Raw genomic sequence first — 23,665 nt, 5'->3', positions numbered from 1 at the left:
GAAGAACTGAGGGTAGCCACTATTTAAACCTGCCCAATTAAGTCCAGAAGGGGCCGTGCTAACACTTGGTCACTTTGAAGTTTGAGTGAGCTCTGTGATCCTTAATGGCCAACTCACACCTTTTTCGGTGCCACACCTTAATTTACACGTCATTCTTCACAAAAACTTGATCAATTTGCAAAACATGGCAAAGCAATTTGTAAGACTGTTAATGGAAACATAACTTATGATGTAAGTGTTACTGCTGAAAGATTTTTAAAAACATGTCAAAACAAGTAGTAAGTATGGAAATTTAATTTATGATATGTGCTACTTCATGATAATACCAAAAATAGTATAGATGAAATATATGAATATATTTGCTCGTTATATTTCATTTACACATAATTTAAATCACTTAAATAAATACAATTTAAAAATGCAAAGGTTGATTTAATATTTATTTAATGACAGTGTTTAAATAAAAAACAAGTAATTTATTTTACACAGCAGAATAACAATATTTATGTCAATTTAATATGTTTATTTTATAGAGTACACAGTGTGAGATTTGTAAATGAATCATTGTGGCCATACGTTTAGCTTGAAATGAATTTAATTGAATCGAATTCAAACTTGAATTGAATTATATGCTATACAACTGCAGGTTAATTGTGTTTATATATAATATCTTAAACTGTTAAATGCTTTTAGTTACTAGTTAATTAGTCAAAGTCATTAGTAAGTAATAACCTTATCTTTTCTGAATTCTGATTATTATTCTAAAACAATAGTTATTGTGAAAAGCGCTACACAAATAAACAAATAAATAAACTTGACAGTTTCTGATCATATCAAACATAAGTGAATAAGAAATTTTAAAGCAATATTAAAAATATGTAAGTATTTAAAACTTATACTGTTTAATATTCAATATGTATCAATAATGTATGTTTATATTATGTGAATTCTGTGAAGTCATATATTTAAATTCAATATGCAAAAGCAGTAAAATACAATTAATAATTAATATTGAAGTTTAATGTAATATAGAATACATAATATTTAATGAATTATATTTAAATACATTATGCATTAACTATTTCAAAGATATGTAAAAGCTAATACTGATGTTTATTTGACTGAATATAATACCTGGAGTTTTACTAAAACATTACTGAATATTTAATATTGACAGGAATATTTCTAATATTTTTTATAATCATTGCATAATGTTTTTCCTCTTTCATTTAAAGCAAGCAGTCAGAATTACGAGAAGTGATCTTAAATGTGATAAGTAGTGTGGTTGTGTTAGAACAATCTCTCAACCATGAAAAAACTATATACTTTATATTTTAAAACAAATTAATCAATACAGTTTTACATATACAATAAAGAGGAAGATTAATCTGTCTCCAAATGTCAGCATTTTGTGATAATCAGAAAAGATTTTGACTTCTGTCATAGGTGTCAACTGGTTTGATGAATGAGTTTACACCCCTTTGATTGATATGCCCCAATCAGTCTACACAATAGCTCATGTAGAACTATTTCATACCATTTGACAACTGGAGATATCCCTTTATTAATATGAATAGACCCCTGTCACAGATGCCTATATGCATAGGATTTTTTTCTGCCAATAATAGTAATGTGATTAATTTATAAGCTTCTAAGGACATACAATTTATTTTTAAAGAGTGGTATACTCTTGTAAAAAACATTGGATAATCTGATTTAGCTAATTTTGTGTGTTGGCGCAGCCATTTTCGTGTATGGTAACCGGTATATAATCTTAATTACACGGAGGTAAAATAACTCACGTCTCTCCTCGGTTTTCTGCTGAACCGGAATACATTTATTTGCATATGTCCAAATATGGGAAGCAGGTAACACATGACATGACAGTCTGAGGGCACATCCAATAGTAACGCTAACACCCCCACTTGCACTCATACTGTACAGTATACAAACTGTATATGGTAACACAAATGTTCGATTTACATACCAAACAAAAAACCTTTGAATTTTTCCAGCTTAAACTTTGTCACTGGTTTAGTCATGACATCGGCTACCATGTCTTCTGTGGGACAGTACTCAACAGTCACTTTTCCATCGCTCAGTGCCGATCGAATGAAATGATACCGTACATCCACATGTTTGCATCTTTGACGGCACACTGGATTCTTTGATAGTGCAATGGCACCTTGATTGTCCTCAAAAATCTGTACAGGCATATACATGCAGTCATTTTCCATACTGTCCAATAACTGTACAAGGTACATGCTTTCTTGTGTGGTTACAGTCAGTGCCATATACTCTGCCTCGCATGTCGATAGAGCTACTGTGGACTGTTTCTTTGACTTCCAAGAGATCAAAGGACCATTTGCAGAAAGGCTGAAACAGTACCCTGTTGTGCTTCTTCTGTCATTTAGATCTGAGGCAAAATCAGCATCACAATATGCCACAAGTTTAAGTTTTTCATCACTTTTCTTGTAACATAGCTCCTGATCAATTGTACCCCTCAAGTACCTCATAACATGTTTAACCGTAGACCAGAGCTGTTCGTTTGGTTTGGACAAATACTGTGATAGTTTACTAAGAACCCAACTTAGATCAGGTCTAGTACATGTCATTAGGTAGATCAAACTACCTACTGCCTCACGATACCTTTTAGGATCAATAGGATCACTATCACTGTCGTAATCCAATTTCAGCTCACATGGTGTTGATCTGGGTTTACAGTCTAACATATTGAATCTCTCCAGTATTCGCAATATGTATCTTTTCTGGTTTACCCTTACAGTTCCCTTACTTTGATCGAAATCAATTCCCAGAAAATGTTTGAGCTTCCCCAGATCTTTCATTTTGAATTTTGATGTCAGCATTTCTTTCACATCCTTCAGTAAACTGTTGTCACTAGCAGCTATGATGAGATCATCTACCCAGATTATTATGATCACCCTGTCTTTACCACTTCGCTTACTGTACACACAGTAATCAGCCAGATTCTGTATGAAATCATTTTCAGTGAGATACACATGTAACATTTTGTTCCAATTTCGTCCTGATTGTTTTAAACCATACAGCGATTTGTTCAATTTACAGACTAGTTTATCACCTCTGTTTGATTTGACTTCAAATCCTTTCGGCTGCTCCATGTAAATCTCACAATCTATTGGAGCGTGTAAGTAAGCCGTTTTCACATCCATTTGGTGAAGTTCAAGATCATATTGTGCTGCCATTTGCATTAAGGCTCGAATTGATGTGATATTTGCTGTTGGTGAGAAAGTCTCTATGTAATCTACACCCATCACTTGACTATAGCCCTTAGCAACATATCTGGCCTTGTATGTCTCTGTCTCATCTATATTACTCTTAATAGAGTAGACCCATCTACCCCCCACTGCATGTTTACCTTCTGGTAGTGTAGTTAGGGTAAATGTATTGTTTTCTTGTAGTGAGCTAATTTCATCTTCCATGGCCTTAACCCACATCTTAGACTCATTGGAATTCATAGCTTCCTCAAAAGTCTGTGGTAAATCGCACATTCTGTAACAGTAATCAACATTAGTAAGAATCTGATCATCACTCTCCACATCAGATACATAATCTGTCAAATACTGTGGGGCTCTCCTATTTCTCTTAGGATAACGTGCGCATTGTTCACCACTCTCAGTTTGAGCACTACTCTGACTCTCTGTCTCAGTTGTCTTTTCTGGCGTCTCATTAGTAATGTTATGTGTTGACTGGGGAGATACATATCTCTCTCTATGAGAATCATCATCTGACATTGTGATTTCTGTCTGTGTCTGATGATCAGCCACACATCTTGTTATGAATTTCACAAGTCTGTGCTTCAGAACTTTTCCTGTGTCTGGATAATAAATCAAATATGCAGGGCTGTTTTTATCATATCCTACAAAAATCCCTTTTTCACATCTAGCATCCAGCTTCTTTTTGTCGTGTTTGTATGCGTAGCATACTGAACCAAATATTCTCATTTTAGAGAGATCAGGCTCCTTCCCAGTCAATGCATAGTATGGGGTTTGGTGTATACGGCTATTGTAGCACCTGTTGCGAATTACTGCAGCAGTCATTACCGCGTAGGTCCACAACATCTTGGGCAGGCCGCTCTCTAAGATCATGCATCTTGCCATCTCAAAAAGTGTTCGCCAATTTCTCTCGGCAGTCCCATTTTGATGGGGCGAATATGGCGCTGAAGTCTCATGGCGTATACCATTCTTACTTAAAAGAGACTGAAACTCTTTTGCTGTGAACTCTGTTCCATTATCTGACCTAACACACTTTATGCGCCCATAAGGTGCTGTGTCAGCAATGAACTTTTCAGTTGCTCTTGCAGTGTCACTTTTAGCTTTTAAAAAGTAAACAAATACTGCACCAGAGTAATCATCAGTGAATGCTAAAGCATACTTGAAGCCGTCTTTAGCTTCTGGGTCAATTGGACCAGCTAGATCTGTGTGCACTAGTTCGAGTGCAGCTTTAGCTCTTGTATCAGGCTCCCTGTTTCGGCTCTGTACAAATTTACCCTGTGTACAAATCTCACAATTTAAATTAGATTTATCAATCTTCCCTGTTATTTTCATCCCCTTCACTACATTTTGCAATTTGGAAATGTCTTCATAATTGCAGTGCCCAAGAATTTCGTGCCAGGTTTGGATATCATAACATGAGTTACAACTATCAGTATCACCATCTCCATTAGCAGTGTTCAGATAATACAGTCTATTGTACTCATGTATGCTAAATTTTGTACCGTCCTTATGAGTCAGTTTGTCTTGTCCTTGTTGAAAGCTGATTGAAGCTCCGTTTGTTGTTGCTGCTTTAACAGAAAAAATGTTTTGTGGATACGATGGTATATACAAGGCGTTCTTTAGTATCGTTTTCACTTTATGTCCCGCGCTGTCAATCAAGTGCACCTCTGCGTCACCTCTTCTCTGCGCAACTCCACTCGCCTTTGTTCCGTCCGCCAACTCAATGTAGTGTTTCTCCGGTTGGAATTTGTCATCAAACTGTTTGAATTTCTTAAGATCAGTAATGATATGCGAGGTCGCGCCAGTGTCGACCATCAGCCCTTTTCGCTGTATTTCGTATGATCTGTAGTCACTGGCTTTGAAGATAAATGTGTGTTCCTCATCATCGTTCTTGTCGCTAGCCAGTTTAATATCATCTCTCCTTTTTCGTCTACAGTTCTCGTCTTTGTGTGTTGAGCTTTTGCAGTAATTACACCACTGTCGTTTGCAGTTTAAGGCTGAGCATGTACGCATTTTGTGCCCTTTCTGTTGGCAGTTGTAACACGTAATGTCCGAGTATGCGAGCCCTTCTCTCCCCTTGCGTCCCGAGGGGGAGGCATTTGCTTTCATCACGTTATCTTCACTGGCGACACTGTGGAAGTTTTCAGTACTCTCAAAATTTCTCAGCTTCGTTTTAAACTCAGCAAACGTTATTTCTGTATCACTCTGTGTGATATGTATTGCAAACGGTTTAAACGAGTCCGGCAAACCTTTCAAAATCATCGCAATTAGAAGTCCATCACTAAGGGTTTCTTCTGCATTTCTTAGTGCTGTGATTGCGGTTTCAGCTCTTATAATATAGTCTGTGACACTCTCACTTGGTTTCTTTTGTAAAGAAGTTAACTCGGTATACAGAGAAATGATTCGCGGCTTCCCTTTGCCAGCATAGTAGGCCCGTAAAATCCGCAGAGCTTTCCTACCGTCATCCGCGGCATCTCTCATGACAAGTGACAAACTTTTGTCATCCAGGTACTGAATTAATTCTGCATACGCTTCTTCATTTTTATCAGGTCCTTCATCATCATCAGCATGTGCGGAGGCCTCTGATAGCACCGTCTCTTTCAATCCTAGCAACCGCATGTGTCCTAAAAACTTTGTTTCCCAAAGTTCATAGTTTTTCTCATCTCCGTCGAAACACAATCTATTCCATCGGTTACTCACATCTCTTCTGGGCCCATAACCTTTTGGCGCAGCCATTTTCGTGTATGGTAACCGGTATATAATCTTAATTACACGGAGGTAAAATAACTCACGTCTCTCCTCGGTTTTCTGCTGAACCGGAATACATTTATTTGCATATGTCCAAATATGGGAAGCAGGTAACACATGACATGACAGTCTGAGGGCACATCCAATAGTAACGCTAACATTGTGGCTTACAAATTTATGTTTCTAAACCTTTATGAGAATTTAGGACAAAGCTAAGAGAAATGTTCTCTTTGATACATTTCAAGATTGGAAAAACATTAAATTCTAAAACATAGCCTTTTTGTGGGATTTTTGTCCCTTCTGGTGACCAAGGCCTGGTAAATTTCTCGTCTTGGTTAATATTCTTTTTTGGTTTAAAATGCATTTTTTTATTTGAGTAAAAATACATTTGTATGGTATTCATATTAGAAGCAACATGTAAAGGCATTATAAACAGGATATATTTATTAATATATTAATATATTTATCCATTTATTTTGAAAAAAGGTCATCTGCATCTTTTTGAGTCCAGCATTTGTTATAATCTGTCACGTAACCATAAAAAGTCATACCGAAATCGTAGTCATAAAGCAGCATGTTACAATTTAAGGACTTTAGGATAAACTTATGTGTCCTTGTTAATAATTGCTCAGTAAAATTACAATCTACACGCACTTATGAGTTAGCCAGCTATTATTATGCATAATTTTTTGTTATATTATACATGGAAGATGTGTAACAAGGACACTGTAATCATAGCTGTATTATTTAAACCACTCATTAGCAAACAGCCTTTGTTTTCTTAGTGAGGAGAATAAATTGTTAGTAATTTATGGTGTGGAATTAAATGTGGAAAGCCTTAAACAACTGTAATATGCATCTCAGTAACATTATAGCCTAGTTTATTCATATGTTTATTGTTAGAAAATTATGATTAACCTGATGTTTGGTTTGTTACATAAATCTGTTAGATAAGGCTATCATGTACGTATATCATCATCATTACAGTAGAACAATTAGTCATACAGTTAAGTGGACATATATTAATATTTAGGAATTAATAACGTTGTAAACGTTATAATAATGGTGTAAGGGAAAGCTAATGATATAGTAGGTCAAGATGGCGTGCCACGATCTAGAGTGAGTCATGGCGTCTCTAGAGTCTACAAAACAGCAGTAATGCATGGCCACTTTTACACACAGACAGACTTAACTATAACTGACCGAAAACTACATGTTGGTTAGTTTAAACAACAAATCCAGCTCACTAATTAACCGAAAGAACTTCGTGTTCAATTTAAAGTACTTGTTTTGGGGTTTTAAACGAAATAAAGACGACCTAATGAGTCTTTCAGGTAATCCATATTCATCCGCTCTGAGTTCCTGCCTGCCTCACGCGGCGAAGGGAGCGGAACCCGGATGAAACATGGCGGCCGTCACTGACCTACCAGTCTAAAGAGAAAAGAGAGGTAAATATCTATAAACAAAGACTGTTAAGCACAGCGGTTTCACAAATAACATAGCGGCATTTAATTCTAGCACGACGGTCACTTTTTTGAGCGGTGTGAGCTCGCGCTGTATTCTTTGTTTTTAATCGTTTGATTGCATCCAGCGTGGGTGGGGGGCGAGTTGCTTTATATTTGTTGATGTGGAGAAATAGCGTGGCATGTTACGGAATGACTTTTGTGGATGGGCTCATGGAGAAAGAAGCGGAGGATAGTCGCTGTGCATCGCAAAATGTTCGGCCATAATTGTCGCGTTGAGTCGATTGACATGGCACTTCCTTTTAGTTAGCTGTGCATTGTGCGTGTCCGCGGTGTACAAAGTTGTTGAATGTCAACTTCATCTAGAAAAACTACTTGGGTCATTCACAGATGATGATTTGCTTTGTTGTTTCTGCCTTGCTGGGTTTGTGTTTTGTTCTTAAAAAGTTTGTTCGTTGTGCCTCTGTGGAGTGATTGTGATGTAGAGAAATCCTGGTCTAAAGTTTGGCTGGTATGGCAGAATCAGTAGAGACATAATATAACTTATACGTTCACTGATGTACGTTTGAGAGTGTAATCTGGCTGGTAAAGTTTACATGCGAAGTGATGCATGCTTTTTTACATATTAGTTGTTCTTGCATTCACTTTCTAAATGTACTCAATTTCAAAGCCTTAAAAAATAATAGCATATGAATGCCATGCAATCATCAGCTCCTAAAATAAACTGCTTGCTTTTCCTTGTTTTGAACATGTTGGTGATGCTGGCCACAGTTACATTGATTGGCAGGCAGACTGGTTAATTGGACACAATAGAAGATTTAAAACAATAAAGAATACATTTTATTTAAAATATATCAGTTAGTTGTTATTGAATACTCAGCATAATTACATCATATTTTTAAAATTGATATTTTTATCTCTTTTTCAGTAAATATAGGCAATGTATTTTAATGCATTTAAACATAACAGATATATTTATTAAAATAGTATTTTAGTCACCAAACATATAAAAAAATTGAATGATAATACAATTAAATTCAAGCAAAATATTGCAAAAACTAGTTTTTTTTTTGCTTCTCTTAATTAAATTTTTTTTTATTTGTATTTGATATTTTATATAACATAAATTTAGATGTACTGGTTTTTGGAATTGAGGTAAAGTTGGTTTTATATTTGCACATTCTGACTTTCTAAAAGTAATCTTTGCGAAATCTGAATAGGAAAATCATATTAGCAGCAAATGACTATCAAAGTACATCATTGTTTACAGTCAATTAAATAGTGCTGAATTTGTTTTAAAGGCATACTTGCATGTACTCTAATATACCTGGGTAAACAACAAGAGGACAGTTACAATGAGTTACCGTTATTTAGTTAGTTTGTTAGATAAGCTCCAGATTTGGCTTGCTGACTAATCTAATGTATATGCACAAATATAATACTGCATAACTCCCTATTAAACTAATAATTTAAAAGAAAGATTTGTGAGGGGTGTACTTGTATGTGCTGAGCGTGGTATATATGTATAGTTGTCGGTTGTTTGGTTAAAATGTTTTATTCCTAGTTTTTTTTTCATGTCTGCTTTTATGGAGAATTGATAATCATACTTCAGAGGGATAAACTACAATTAAACTGTGGTAGTTGTGAAGCCATGGGTGGTTTACACCTCTTCTAATGATCACGTTAAATTATGGCCATCTCCACCTTCATATAGTGTTGACAACTACGTGTAAAATACATCTGTGACTCATTTCACACACTTTACTTAAAAGCACATTTTGCCTACATTTGCAGTGGGATTAAATAAGTAAAAAGATTTTCGATTTGACTAATTCTTGTAGTATTGTTAAATCACATTTGTTAAATGAAAAAAAAACTCTCTCTTTGTGTGTGTGTGTGTATATAATTTTAATTGTAATATATTTTAGATGTATATAATAATATATAATGTTGTGTATATATTTTTGTAATATTATTATTGCATAACATTATTACATTTTACAGGCAACAGTGGTTAAATTACATTAGTCATTTTAGGTTTCTAAATATTATTTATGTAAACAATATTACAGCAGGCAGCACGGTGGCTCAGTGTTGTTTTTTCACACCAAGAATGTCGCTAGTTCAAGTCATGGCTAGGCAAGTTAGCATTTCTGTGTGGAGTGTGCATGTTTTCCCCCGTGTTCGCATGGGTTTCCTCTATGTGCTCTGGTTTCCCCCACAGTCCAAAGACATGCAATGAAATAAAATATTTCAGCAGTTATGTAACCTTACTACATTTGTAACATGACATTGACACTGCATGTTTAATTCAAGTTGCAACTATTCATCATATAAATAAAATCAAATATTCCATACACTGGAAATAGGAAGTGCTATATTCTTCACTAATAAATCTAAATAAATAAAAAACGAATAAATCTAATGCCTACTGTTTACATTTTATGCAAAAACTGCATACTGTGTGCAGTATACATGTAAAACTTTAGCAGTATGAGATGTAGTATGATAGCATGAATTGTTTATTTTTCAAAAACGTTGGTTGTTTAAATTCTGTGAAGTAAGTTGTAGAGCTTAGCTATTTTCACAAAAGTAGTATTTTCACAGTTTTGAAATTTGGCACTGATTGCTTTCAGGCTCCTAATTAAATTTCAATACATTTTAATGCAATATTTTATAGTAGTATTTTATTTAAGCATTCATTACTTGAATGGTTAATTAAATCTTAATTTGACAAGGAGAAACATTTTAGTTTACATGTGGTGTTTAAATCAATGTCTTTTGTCCACCCTCGTCCAGATCAACAACAAAAAAAACAAAAATTAAAATAATTAGACCCTTGTTAAGAGCCTCTAAATGTTTTTTCCATGTTTCATTTTTGTAGTATTTCTATATGTAACTTTGCTGTTAATGGCTTTGGTGTGTGAAAAAATGTATGTTAGGAATTACGGTTGAATGATATGGAAATGTTTTTGTTCTGCTTTCTTAATGAACTCAAAGAGAAGAAGCATACAAGGAAAGAAGTAGCCTGTAATTGTAAGCAAATCCTAGTTTTGTAGATTGCTCTTAGAAGTTGAATTTTTTTGTAATAACTCCTTTATGGATCCTTTTCTCAAAACTAATATGGTGCATTTTACGGTCATCAGCATCTTAAATTCTTTAAAGTTTTTAGTATTTAGATTGTTTTTTTTTAACTTATGAACATTTATATGTGTTTATGTATGTATTGGGTCATCGTTGCATTGAATTACAAAAAAACGAATAACTGCTTATTTGGACCTTGTTTGGACTGCAGTGTGTATGGGCAGGACAGTAAATTTGACATTGTTCTTTCTTCGGACTATCAGTCACCCATTTTTTTTTTCCTATAAGTATTGATAACACTATTGTTAAGTTTCTTTTATTATTTCAGCAAATTGGATTGTAAAATTAAAAAAAGTATTCGTTGTATGCTCCCATTTACAGCTCTTTAAGTTTACCCAACTATGACGACTTCGGGTGCTGAGAAACCCGGGAATGTGAAAACGGTCAATTGTGCATGTTTTGCTAACAAATTAAATTAAAGTTACACCGGACAACCCAAAAAGTAAAAATAACTTAAACTATTTAAAGAAATCGATTGCAACAAAACTTTTAAGTTAAACTATTCTATATGAGTACTGTGAACTTACTCCATTTAAGTTAAAGTTATAAGATATTTAATTAATCCATTACCTTTAGCACTGACTTAAAAACTCTTTTCAAATAAGTAAAATTAATTTTCAGTCAATTTTGAGTTAACTACACTCATTTCATTCAATAAAGTTGACTGTTGGGTTTAACAGTGTAGGTAACTAAGTGTGTTTTTAATAGGGATGGTTATCTTAAATACTATAAAACATTAACAGCACAGTTGCTTCCCTAATACATTTGTAAAATAACGTTTTTTTTGTTTGTTTGTTTTTCAAAAACTGCAGGAGCTTTTATTCTAAAGCATGGAGGTTGACCTGACAACATCAGATGATCCGCCTGAAAACCATGACCAGAGCCAGCATGAGGACACCTCACTGGACCACACTTTGCCTGTTGAATTGGCGCATCAGCTTCCAGAAACAGCCTCTTGCAATGAGCATTGTGACCAAGATGAAACGGCCCCTGAGGACTCAGCCACTGATAATCTTCAGACAGACGGCAAAGCTTCTGGAAAGACTCCATGTAAGATGCAGCAGGGTGCAATCTTCTCTGGAAAAATACTGAGTTTTTGTTGCTCTGTGTGCAAAGACGACACCACTTACAGCCCTAACGACTTGTTGAAACATTTTCAAGGAGTACACAAGGGGACTCCTCCAACTTATCCTTGTGATCTATGCTTGTTTGTCACCAATGAATTCTCATCTCTTCAGCGACATCGCATTGGACATCGAAACACATTGGTCACGTGTGAGATTTGCAATGATGGGGTGCAGTATTCACTTCTTTTGCTTACCAGGCACTTTACAAGCTGCCACAGCCGTAATGGACAGTTTAGCTGTAAAAAATGTGAGTTCTCCACCCGAGATGCAGGAACATTTGTTCAGCACATCCATCATCACAATGAACTCAATCACAACGCTCGCAGGGAGTACTTGAGCAAACATCTTACTGTGGCACATGGTGAGGAGATGAACAAGTGGAGACCAAATGAGGACAATTCATCTGGTCTAAAATTGTTGCTTAAAAAGTCTCCTCCAGGTGGAGGGTCCAGAGAATCACAGTGGATGTCAAAATATAACGCTATTCCTGGTGTAGGTCTTTTTGATCATAACGGCAGGTTGATTAATCCTGAAAAAACCTTGGAGGACACCCAGCAGTTTCTTGAAAGAGCCGTCGGGGTTAAAAAAGAGAGTAATAAATGGACAAAATCTCCCCTTAAAAGTGAGCCACAAATATTGCAGCTCATTCCATCAGCAACACAGCAACCAAAGTTACAAGATCATGAGATTAGTCCTGGAAGTCCAGGACATGGCAATGGACTGACTGTTCTTATGGTAAAAAATAAAATTTCTATTCCACCAAACTGCACCACGCAAGTCATGGGCTTTAAGATGGTAGATGGCAAAAAGCATTTAGTTCTAAAGGTCATACCAACAAAACAAGAGGACTCCACTGAAAGTGAGGGTTTTGAGTCACATATTAGTGAAGATGAAAATAAACCAACCAGCAGTCCTTGCTCTTCATCAATAGCATCTCTTTTAAGTTTAGAGTCTGGAGAATCAAATGAAGCCTCTTTAATAGCGGAGGAGTCACACGAGGTTGAAAACCACATTGGCCACCATTACCCCTTGACAGAAGAGCACAAGGTTTACTTTGAGACCACAAGAAAGTCGGGGCAGGTTAATGAGGATGCTGAAATTGCACATAGTGTTAAAGTACTTTCAACAGCATCAAAAGATCGCTCGCTTTCCCTGTGTCCGAGCCATAGATCGAATGGGAGGTCATCGCCTACTCTTCACGAGATGTCTTTCCTTTATCCAAGTGAAAAAAGACTCACTGATGATACCCAGACATCAAATTCAGCCACCACACTTTCTGATTTGCTGACGGCTCCAGTGAATGCATCCAAATGCAAGACTACAGCATTAGGTTCTTTAATGGATGAAGAATCCACACTTACTGATGCTGTTTCATATTCAAGGTCTGACTCTGAAATTTCTGTAGATGACAAGCCCACAAATGCTGATATCCTGAAATCTAAACTTCCAACTGCAGATGCAACATTTTCTAAAAAGACTCCTATCCAGGAACCTCATTTTAGTTCTAAAGGTGGTGAATCATTTGAGAATAAAAATGAACCTACTACAAGTTCTGTGGCTGAAGAAAGGCAAGGTCCTAATTCTGTCAAAGCTAAGACTTCACTATGTGAGGTGACTGACAAAAAGACTTGTGACGCAGAATTAGGAGAGAGCTCTCAGTTTTGTTCAAATGGCTTTTCTAACTCTCAAGCTTCAAACATTGTACTTGAAAATTCCACCGAGGTAATAAATAACAAAGCCACCGAGACAGACTCAAAAAATAAAACTAGTAAAGGTAAAACTGAATATAAAAATCCCAGAGATTCTCTGTCGGAGGTTGAAAACAACTTTCTAAATTCCCCAAGCCAAGAGGTCTTTAGTTTCCATAATTATTCTAAAGATACCTCTGGGAGCTCCCCTGAGTCAATGCAGCCTGAAGAAGACTCACAAGAACTTGAGGAAGAAGAGTGCGAGGAGGATTTTGGTGACTGGAGCTTGACTCTGCCAGCATCACCACCTCTTCCTGCTGAAGAAGATAGCAAGGAAGGACCTAATGAGAGTGATTTGGTCTCTGAAAGTGGAGAGAAAACATTAGAGCGAGTGTCAGATAGTGATATCGAGGTTGATGAGTGCATAGCTACTGTTGATGATTCACTCATTCCTGTGCTTCCAGAAAAAGGAGGTGAAGCGACTAGTTTATCAACAGAAAACAAACCGGAAGGTCCTGCTGTTGCAAATGAAAATACAGCGCCAAGCTTGAATAATGCAGCTGTTCTGGGTAAGATACTTGAAAAGCACTCAGACGCCATTATCAGCCAGCAACTTGAGAAAGAAAGGATGATGTCTTCAGCTCCAGTACAAGAAACTGTAAGACCCACCAAAACCACACTTCGGATCTTGCAAACACCTGAAGGAAAGCAGCAGATGTTCCTTCAGACTACAGACACTCCATATCCTGTGCCCGTTCAGCTAAAAAGCGGAGCGGGCTTCAAGCTGATAACTAAGGCCTGTTCTCCTAAAATTAATGTGTCCTATGTGAAACCTGGGATTGAAACGGCCTGCAAGACTAAGGGAGTAGCTCTCACATTAAATGGAGGTCGAATTGGCTTGTCTGCTCAAAGTTCAGGTCTTGAAAATAAAGGTGAAGCATCAGTCCAAACAGCACAAAGTGGAAACCGCTACTTTGTCAATGCCTCAGCCATTAAAGCTTCAATTCTCTTATCAGGTGCCGTCAAGTCCTCATCTGGAGAACCAGCTGCTAATGTGCCACAGACTTGTTATTTAGTTCAGAGACCACTCCCTGTTAGTAGTGAGTCGACTGGTCCAAGTTCTAAGACTGTGCTTGCAACTCGCCCTGTATTGGCCGTGCCTGTGAATTCAGCAGATAAAGGTAGTTCATTACAGGCTGGGAGACAAGCTTACTTGGTTAGATACATTTCTTCAGCTAAGCCAAGAATACTTTTGAACAGTACAGATGGACAAACCCTGAGTCAGGACAGCCAAGTAAATGAGGCTGGCAAAAACCGTGTTTTCCTTAAGGTAGTTAGAGGACCCGATGGCACTAGATTTCTCTCCGCTCCATACAGCACTGCCAAAAAGCCAATATACCTTGCCACAAACTCTTTACAGTCACCCTACTTGTTAATGTCCTCAAATCAGTCTCTTAACAACACGTCTGCAGGTTTCAAAACTTCTACTAATCTCCAAGGTCTCACCCATAAACTCATCCCTGCGTCCCAGCTTCAACATGTTCTGCCCCAATCCAAAATTCAAATCAAAAGGATAAGCAGGGCTGATCATAATGTAGCATTACAGAAGTCACCACTTGTCCCCGGTTCCAACCGTCCACTAAGCCAAAGGAAACGGAGGCGAAGGGCTTCGTTAGAGGAAATGCGAGAGAGCTCCTCAAAAATGAGGAGAGTCTCAAGCAAGTCGTCAGCTGAGAAAGATGCTACCTCAGATTGGGAGCCTGGTGCGAAAGATGTCGTGAGATTGCTGAGGCTCTGTCCCTTTAGTCCACTCCAAGAAATCAAATATCCCCGTCGAAACCAGCCTGTGGTTGTGCTTAACCACCCAGATGCAGACATTCCTGAAGTTGCTAGCATTATGAGATCAGTGAACAAATACAAAGGCGAAGTTCTCAAGGTGGCACTGTCCGAAAGTACAGTTAAAGCCCTCTCCGAGTCTCCAAGTACACTTTCAAAGCAGAATGCTTCCAGTGGCAGTGACACCAAGAAATCCAGGCCAGTAGGAGGCAATGTTCGAGAGAGATTCATTCTGAAACTAAAGTTAAAAAAGACCTCCAGAAACAAGTATGAGGTGGTGAGATCCTCAACTTCAGGTTTAGATCAGCAGAGGAAGTTTTGCTGCTGGTTTTGTGGCAGAGTTTTCAAAAACCAAGAGGACTGGATTGGTCATGGTCAACGCCATCTAATGGAGGCAACAAGAGGCTGGAGCAAGCTGTACTAATGCAACTACAGGCCAAACGCCATCCTTCATTGTAGAAAACAGATTTTTTGTAATCCTTTTTTAATAGTACAGATACAGTTAACTTGTCTATTATTTTTCCATAGATTTGTTTTGTTCTCCTGAAGCTTTTAAAGGGTATAGTGTAATAGAGAAGAGTTTGGTACCTGAAACAAGTTTGTATGTATATAATTTTCACCCTTGTATATTTAAATCAGAAACCCTTGAGTATGTATAGAACGGAACTGTGAAAACTGGACACACTGTATGTTTATGGTGCAAGCAGAAAGATCACTGGTATAAAGATGGTGCTGTCTCTTATAGACCTCTTTTAATGCAGACAATTGAATCAATTTCTCAGGTAATTTCACATTCTTTGAATGAGTGAACTGTCCAGTTTATAAAGAGTTGTCTTTTTAATTCTGAAGCTGTGTTTGATTGTAGATTTAAACATTATGTATCATTTAAGTACGGTTTAAGTTCGATACATATGTCATACCTACATCACTGGACCATAGTTAAGAGAGTGTAAAAACAATCTTCAAAATGAATGGAAATATCTGCAAATTTATAGGGATAGTTTGCCTAAAATTGAAACGTGGTCATTTACTCACCCTAAAGTAATAGGAGGTTAAAAATAAAGTAATAAACAACATTCTGAAGAATGTTTCACCAAACATTACCCCTTGACGTTCACTATATGAATACAAAACAGATAATTTTGTAATATATTGTCTCAAGATATCACAATTGGAAGTATGGAATGTGAGAGAAAATGATTAGATATTAAGTTTTAGGTTGAAGTATCCCGTTAATTGTTATTTTTATGAAAATATTGACTAAAAACAAGCCCAACTGGTTCCTGTGGAAGCCTTCCTTTTGAGGAAAATTCTCATTTGAGGTGGTTTACTATTAATACAATGTATTTTTTCCCTCATGTTGTTTTTTAGGCTCACCTTTATGTTTCCCTGGTACCACACATCTCCCTTCATTATATCAAATCAGACCCGGTGTCATTTCAGTAGCAATAATAAACTATATGATAGTTGTTTTTCTGTAAAGGATTTCTGATACCTGTTGGTTGTAGTGTTGGTGCTATTTGTTGTTCTTTCCCTTATTTCAAATGAAGAAACGCACCTCTAAATGTTCTTATTTTTATGGTAAAAACAGGATACATTGAGATGCAAGCCAACAAACCTCAAATAGCCAACCAAACACTAACTGTGTTGTTTCTGTGATACTTGAGTGCCTCATTCTGCCTCAAAGCTTTAATGAGGGTCTGCTTCTTTTCCACGCTAAAGTCCAAATTTGTTAGATTCCTGTGTGCTTAGCAGAGTTCAAAGATTACATTTTGACCATTGATCCTCGCTAGGCTACATTGATTGTTTTCAACTGATTTGTTCATTTTATGAATTTATTTCCTCATTGATAACCCCAATATCAAGCATTTTCTGTTGTATATGAACGGTTAAAAGCATTTGATGCAAGTATTAATTGGTCAACTTATGTAAACACTGTCCAGAACTGATACAGTGACCATAATGGTGCTTTTAAATTGAGTTGAATTAATCTTCCAACTTCAGACGAACTGCTAAAGGGATTTCCGCAATTGACAGATGTGTTCATTTGTCTTCGTCTACTGTGTTTGAAAAAAGCTTTGATGGCAGAGAGGTAATAATCCATCCTTCATTATTCAGTCGATATATTCCTTTATCATAGCTTAAATCGGAGGCTTTACCTTCTAATGTTTGGTCTGTTCACATTTGTTTCTAACACACGTCGTCAGCTGTTTTTAATATTCACTCAGTTTGTTTGTCATTCTCTTTGTGACATGACAATCACTGTTATACACGTGATGTAGTGGAATTGTTTATGCAAACCATTAACTGTTGACTATATTCGGCTCAAATGGCCTAGCTTGAAACATGTAACGCCGTAAATGAGCAAAAATAATAATGTTCTCACTCAGACATCTGTCAACCAAATGATGTTGTGTCCTGAAGCAAAAATGTCCTTCCTTGTTGTAATGCCCAAGTCACACAGGTTTTATTAGGATCAGAGAGACGAGTTTATTTTTTTATGCAAAGTGCCTAAAATGTGATGCACCAGGTTGACACTATATTGTACTGTATTTACCTCCTTGCAGTTCCTTCTTTAATAAATGTAAATACCTTTGAACAACATGGTTATTTTTATGACTACTTTTATTTGAGAACTTTATTGCCTCACGGGTTGTTTTTTATATTTATGTGACTTTTTAAACAATTATTTTGCAATAAAGCATTTTTTAAAAAAAAGCACTCACCACCAGGTGGCAGTGTTGCATTAGGTTAGTAATTTATTATTTGGCTCCATCTAATGCTATTCAGAGGGTGATTTACTAGCACATCGGCACAATATTGAGTTCTTTGGTATTCCATAGTATGATGCAAACTGGTAGAAACTTTTGCAATATTGTTGTAGAGTTGACTGCTTATTTCTTCACCTTGGCAATGGAGTCTATGTTTATATGTTTTATAGTTAGTGTGGTCTTATAGAATTAAGTCACTTCAGTTTCTAAATATAGTAAGTTGTAGATTTGTGACAATTTCAGAGACTTGATGCTAATTTGTGAGCTACTGTTTGTACATTTCATACATTTGTCACCAAATCAAGTGGAGCTTATTTTATAACTCATCCCTTTAACTTTCTCATATTTATTGACAATGTAAAAAGCAAGTAACTAAAAGTTGTCTATTATTTGGAGTAAGTAAATTGTGGTAATACCCTGAAAGAAAAAGCACGCATGTTGATGTTGAACACTACTTGGTTAGCTTCCATTTAACCAGGTATTTCCAAAATTAAGAACAAACCAAAAACCCCAATATAACAAACAAAAATGTCAGCACGTTGTTTTAAGCAACAAATATTATAATTATTAAATATATTGTGCCCAGCATAATTGAAAATCATATTTCTTAAGAATAAATACAGCTTACTTTTCAATAACTTTTATGGGATCATATTTATATTATACAGTTGAAGTCAGAATTATTGGCCCCCTTTGTAACACTATACTGTACCATTCAAAAGCTTTTTTTTTTGGTATATAAATAATATAAATTAATACTTTTAATTATAAAGAATGCATTAAATTGATCAAAAGTTTGGAGAAGAGACTTTAATATTTTAAATTTAATACTAAGAATTTAATAGTCTAAATTGTTTATACAATGTGTAGTGTTTCTGTGACTCCAAAGCACATTATGAGTAGGCTAATCTGCGTGCGCAGAAATAATTATTATTATTTTTTTTTTTGCATGATTACTCATCACATAATCCTGCAGAAATCATTCTAATATTCTGAATTGCTGCAAAAATTATTAAAAAATTAATATCGAAAATATGGCATATGTTGAAAAGATGTTTAATATGTTGATTTAGAATGTTTTCTGCTTTCAAGAAAAATCTTTTGGGACATTACACATACAAGTGAATTCAGAATTTTTAGCCCCCTGTTTATTCTTTTCCCAATTTCTTATTAACGGAGAGAAGATTTCTTCAACACATTTCTAAACATAATAGTTTTAATAACTCATTTCTAATAACTGACTTATTTTATCTTTGCCATGATGACAGTAAATAATATTTGACTATATATTTTTCAGGACACTTCTGTACAGCTTAAAGCGAAATTTAAAGGCTTAACTAGGTTAGTTAGGATTGCAGGTTACGGTAATTAGTTATTGTATAATGATGGTTTGTTTTATAGACTATCAAAACAAAAATTTACATTGAAAAGGCTAATAATATTGACCATAAAATGTTTTTTTATTATTAAAAACTGCTTTTATTCTAGGCAAAATAAAACAAAGACTTTCTCCAGAAGAATAAGAAATGATCTAACATACTGTAAAAATGTGCTCTGTAAACATTTGGGAAATATTTAAAAAAGAAAAAATCAAAGGGGAGCTAATAATTCTGACTTCAACTGTATATTTTTATCATCACTAAATTGTTTTAAATTATTTTTGCTAATTAAAAGTATTAATTTCTATAATTTCATTCACACAAAAATAAGCTTTTGTTTGTTATAGTGTTACAAAATATTTCAGATAAACTCTGATCTTTGGATCGTTCCATTCATCAAACAAATGTAAATGTAATGAACAAATGTAAAAGTTAATTACAATAATGAATTACATGTTAAAATATATTCAAAACAGTACAATAGTACAAATCTTTTCAAAATGTATTTTTAGGCTTTGGATCAAATAAATGGAGACTTGGTGAGCAGAATCGACTGATTTAATAAACACAAAAATCTTACTGTAACGAAACTTTTGACTAACGTATACATTGTGACAGCTAGCCCTCCAGTATAGCCTATATATGTACACACTGGCCTATTTTGTGGATTCAGTAGCCTACAATGTAGTCATCATGCTAAAGCTCTCCCCATCTGGCCCTCAAGTTATTCATGCTACATCGCAACTATAACAAGAGGATCTATATATGTATAATACAGTTATAACAGTACATGACATGCCAAATGAAAGTATTTATTATCCTATTCAAGATGCCATCCCCTACATGCTCTAATTTACCAGGCCCTGCTTTCACTTTCACCTTCATTTTCATGAAGGCTCTGTCACGATAATGAGGGCAAAATCTCTGGCCGGGCTATGATTTGCCGTGAGTCATTATCCTATGTCATGAAGAGGATATTTGAGACGCTTAAATGGGCCGTTGTATTAGGAGAGACTTACGGCCACGTGGACAGAACACATGACGCAGGCAATTAAATGTGATCACAGAACTGCGACTGACTGATTGACCGGCTTTAGGATGGACAGATTGGTGGGGTGTGCTGCTATTGTAAATGTTCAGGAAAGTCTCACCGAGCAGGAAAGTGAGAGACGGGTCCGCCTGCTTTGACAGGATTTAAATAGGTCAGGCTTGTACCAGAGCTGTCTGCAGTCTGCCTCTGACTTCCTGCCATTGAAGTGGTTCAGGCCGTGGAGTGGCCTGCGGGAATGAGGGATGGCAGCCCATTCCATGAGAAATGAAGCATTAACACACAACGATGAGAAAAGGAGGGGGGAAGAGAGAATAGAGCGCTGTGATTAAGCTATTGTTGAAGATGCCATTTTGTTGCATGGATAAAAAGGGATATTTTAAACTCTTGTGTATTTTTTCAAATTGACTACTCATTTGTTATGTTCATGGCTCTTTTTGCCCCATTGACTTCCATTATTTTGACATTATATACCATTATATTTAGTGTTATGGCTTTAATTGTTGAAGTTATAACACCGAATACTCATGCATTCTTTATTGTTGATTGTTTTCCCTGTTGGGAGGAGGTCAAATCTGTCATTTTTGCTGTTGATCATCAGTTGGCACCATTAACCCCTTCAGATAGGCCTGTGCAAAAAGTTTCTGGCTTTTATATATTGTTCTATGGAGTAAAACAGCAAACTTTAGCGTGCGTGCATAACACAGTTACTATGTTTATGTCCTGAGTGCTGAGGGGCTTATTTTTAAACAATCAAGAATGCATGGTTATTTGCTGTCATGGCTTTGCAATCAAAAATGTGATTATAATATAAGTCAATGGGGCAAAAACAACCATGAACATAATGAAAGGGCAGTAAATTTGCCCAGAGTGTATTGTTGAGTTTTTAAATAAACTCCAAAGCATTTTACTAAAATATGTGTCAAAATAAAACTTGTCACCAAAAATCATTCCATTTGCTGAAACACAGAGAAAGTTGTGGCCAAATTAAGCCTCAAAATCACCCCAGAGAGGATGAAAACAGCAGACAAAGGGTTCATTTGTGTTTAAACAAATTTTTAAGGATTAAATAGTAACCTCAAGTACTAAATGCATGACCTGCCTAATTGGGGTCTGAGAAACACTTATTTACACCCAAAGCCGTTTATATCGCAGTTTATATTTAGCGGTACCATGTTGGTGTTTCATAACAACTAATTTTTACAAGGTGGTTCGTTAGCCCAACGCTCAACCATCTGCACGACCAGGACATACACACATACACTGCGGACAATTTATCTTACCCAATTCCTATAGTGCATGTCTTTGGACTTGTGGGTGAAACCGGAGCACCCAGAGAAAACCCACATGAACACGGGGAGAACTTGCAAACTCCACACCAAAGTGCCAACTGAAATAAATATGTAAAAATGGTTTTAAACAGTACCGAATTAGAGTTCTCCATCATGTAATAATTATCATTTGCAATATCATTGTCATTTTTAAAAGGTTTTCTAAAGAAACGTGATTTAAATGTGCAACATAAAGGGCCTTAAAATATTTACAAGAAAAATTTCATAAATATTGGTATTTTCTCTCTGTTAATAATATATCACAGCATTTGAATTTCACAAATAAGTTTCAGTGCGTTTCTTCCATTTGTTTAGGTACAAATTGTTTTTGAATGCCAAAAGTAAAACTCTTTATAGGCTCATGTTACAACTCAAGTTTTACCATTTTTAAATCTATTCGGCCAACCTCCAGGTCTGGCAATAATGCTTTTATTAAGCTGGAATAAAAGTTCCTAGACATATCGGCATAGCAAATAACAACTTCAATTTTTCATCAGTCTTAATACACTATGTCACTAAAGAAGAGTCAAGCTTTAAATAGGAAATATTATCGCAACTCTTTAGTCATATTTGTGCGAGATGCCAATAGTTTATTCTGATTAAATGGTCTATGCTAAGCTAAGCTAAAAATACTCTCGCCAGACCTGGAGACTGGCTGAATGGATTAAAAATGGTAAAACTCAACTTTACAGGAGTTGTCCAATTAAAAAAAGTTGAGTTATGGTATATATTTGACCTTTTTTTGTAACTTTTTATACATAAAGCCAAGTAATAATAAGGAAAAAAACATGTATTACTTAAAGAAAAGGCATCCTGAACTGAACAGAGCTGATGATATATTTTGTAAATAAAAAAACATGATTAATACAAAAAACAAGTCACAACTAAAGTTTAACAGACTTGTTTAGGTAATATAATAATGAATTAATATAAATAAGGAATTTACCTGTTGAGAGGGTGCTGAGCCTGTGCAGTTGAGGCTTGAGCTTTAAAAAACTAATGAGCTGCAGGTGCTTCGTCATCTACAGATTTGAAAACAAAAAGGCGGGAAAAAAGACCTGATCTCTTGTACAACCATTTCAGCAATGGGTTTTCATGACAATATTAAAATTTACAAGAAACCTTTAACCTGTTTTTCCAACAGGTTAATTGTGTAAAGTTCCTTATAAATGAATTTGACAAGAAATTACAATTATTAAATAAGATGCCTTTTGTTTTCAAACAACACAATGTTTTCATTTCAGAAAGAGACATCTATAAGAAAAACCCTGATTCTTATTCACAACTGATCAATACACTTGTTATTTTTGCCAGTTTTTATTAATTGTCAAATAAATAAATAAAATCTCTAAATATATATTTTTTCATTTGAAATTTTGGAAGAAATTTTTTTTAAACTATTCTAATATTAGATATATTATTTACTGTATTTTAGTCATCCTACTATTCCTAAATTTGACATTAAATGGTGAAAAATTCCAAAACACTTCAAACAGATATCTACGAGATGTGCTATTTTTAAGACACCTGCCCACTTCTCCATCCCACCACACTGTTCTATTCCTGTCCTGTGCTGTCCTCCGCCTGGATCTATTTATCCTCCTCCCTCTTCAATATTTCGTTTTTACCACTCCAGCCCACTCTCACTCTCTTTGTCATCTGACTTGAGCTGTGCGTTCTGTCCATTACCACTCAAACCACAGCCAGAACATCAGAGAGTAACCGTCCGCCCGCCTCTGTCTAAAATAAATAGGTCATGTCTTCCTGTGAAACTCTAAATAAGTAATGTCAAAGAGTGAAGTAATTGTAATTTTTTAAGTGGTACTACTGAGTGCTCTGGACTGTCATATAACACTATCCAATGTTAAAGTTGAAA

The 23,665-nt window shown here is 35.7% G+C and overlaps 1 protein-coding gene and 1 long non-coding RNA gene across 2 annotated transcripts; one reads left to right on the top strand and one right to left on the bottom strand.

The window, feature by feature from the left end:
* The first annotated feature begins 7,375 nt into the window (after window positions 1–7,375).
* si:ch211-214e3.5 lies at window positions 7,376–17,859 on the top strand. Its single transcript, XM_021480358.3, has 2 exons — window positions 7,376–7,450; window positions 11,422–17,859. The coding sequence occupies exon 2, from the start codon at window positions 11,440–11,442 to the stop codon at window positions 15,682–15,684; it is 4,245 nt and encodes a 1,414-aa protein (XP_021336033.2). The 5' UTR covers window positions 7,376–7,450; window positions 11,422–11,439; the 3' UTR covers window positions 15,685–17,859.
* A 2,092-nt stretch (window positions 17,860–19,951) lies between these two features.
* LOC141376817 (uncharacterized) lies at window positions 19,952–22,821 on the bottom strand. Its single transcript, XR_012388046.1, has 3 exons — window positions 22,736–22,821; window positions 21,742–21,848; window positions 19,952–20,688 (listed from the first exon to the last, which is right to left on the bottom strand). It is a non-coding gene; the product is annotated as an uncharacterized lncRNA (long non-coding RNA).
* Window positions 22,822–23,665: the final 844 nt, after the last annotated feature.

Source organism: Danio rerio, chromosome 12 (assembly GCF_049306965.1).
Source record: "Danio rerio strain Tuebingen ecotype United States chromosome 12, GRCz12tu, whole genome shotgun sequence".
NCBI lineage: Eukaryota > Metazoa > Chordata > Actinopteri > Cypriniformes > Danionidae > Danio > Danio rerio.
This window is presented reverse-complemented; position numbering and strand designations above follow the sequence as displayed.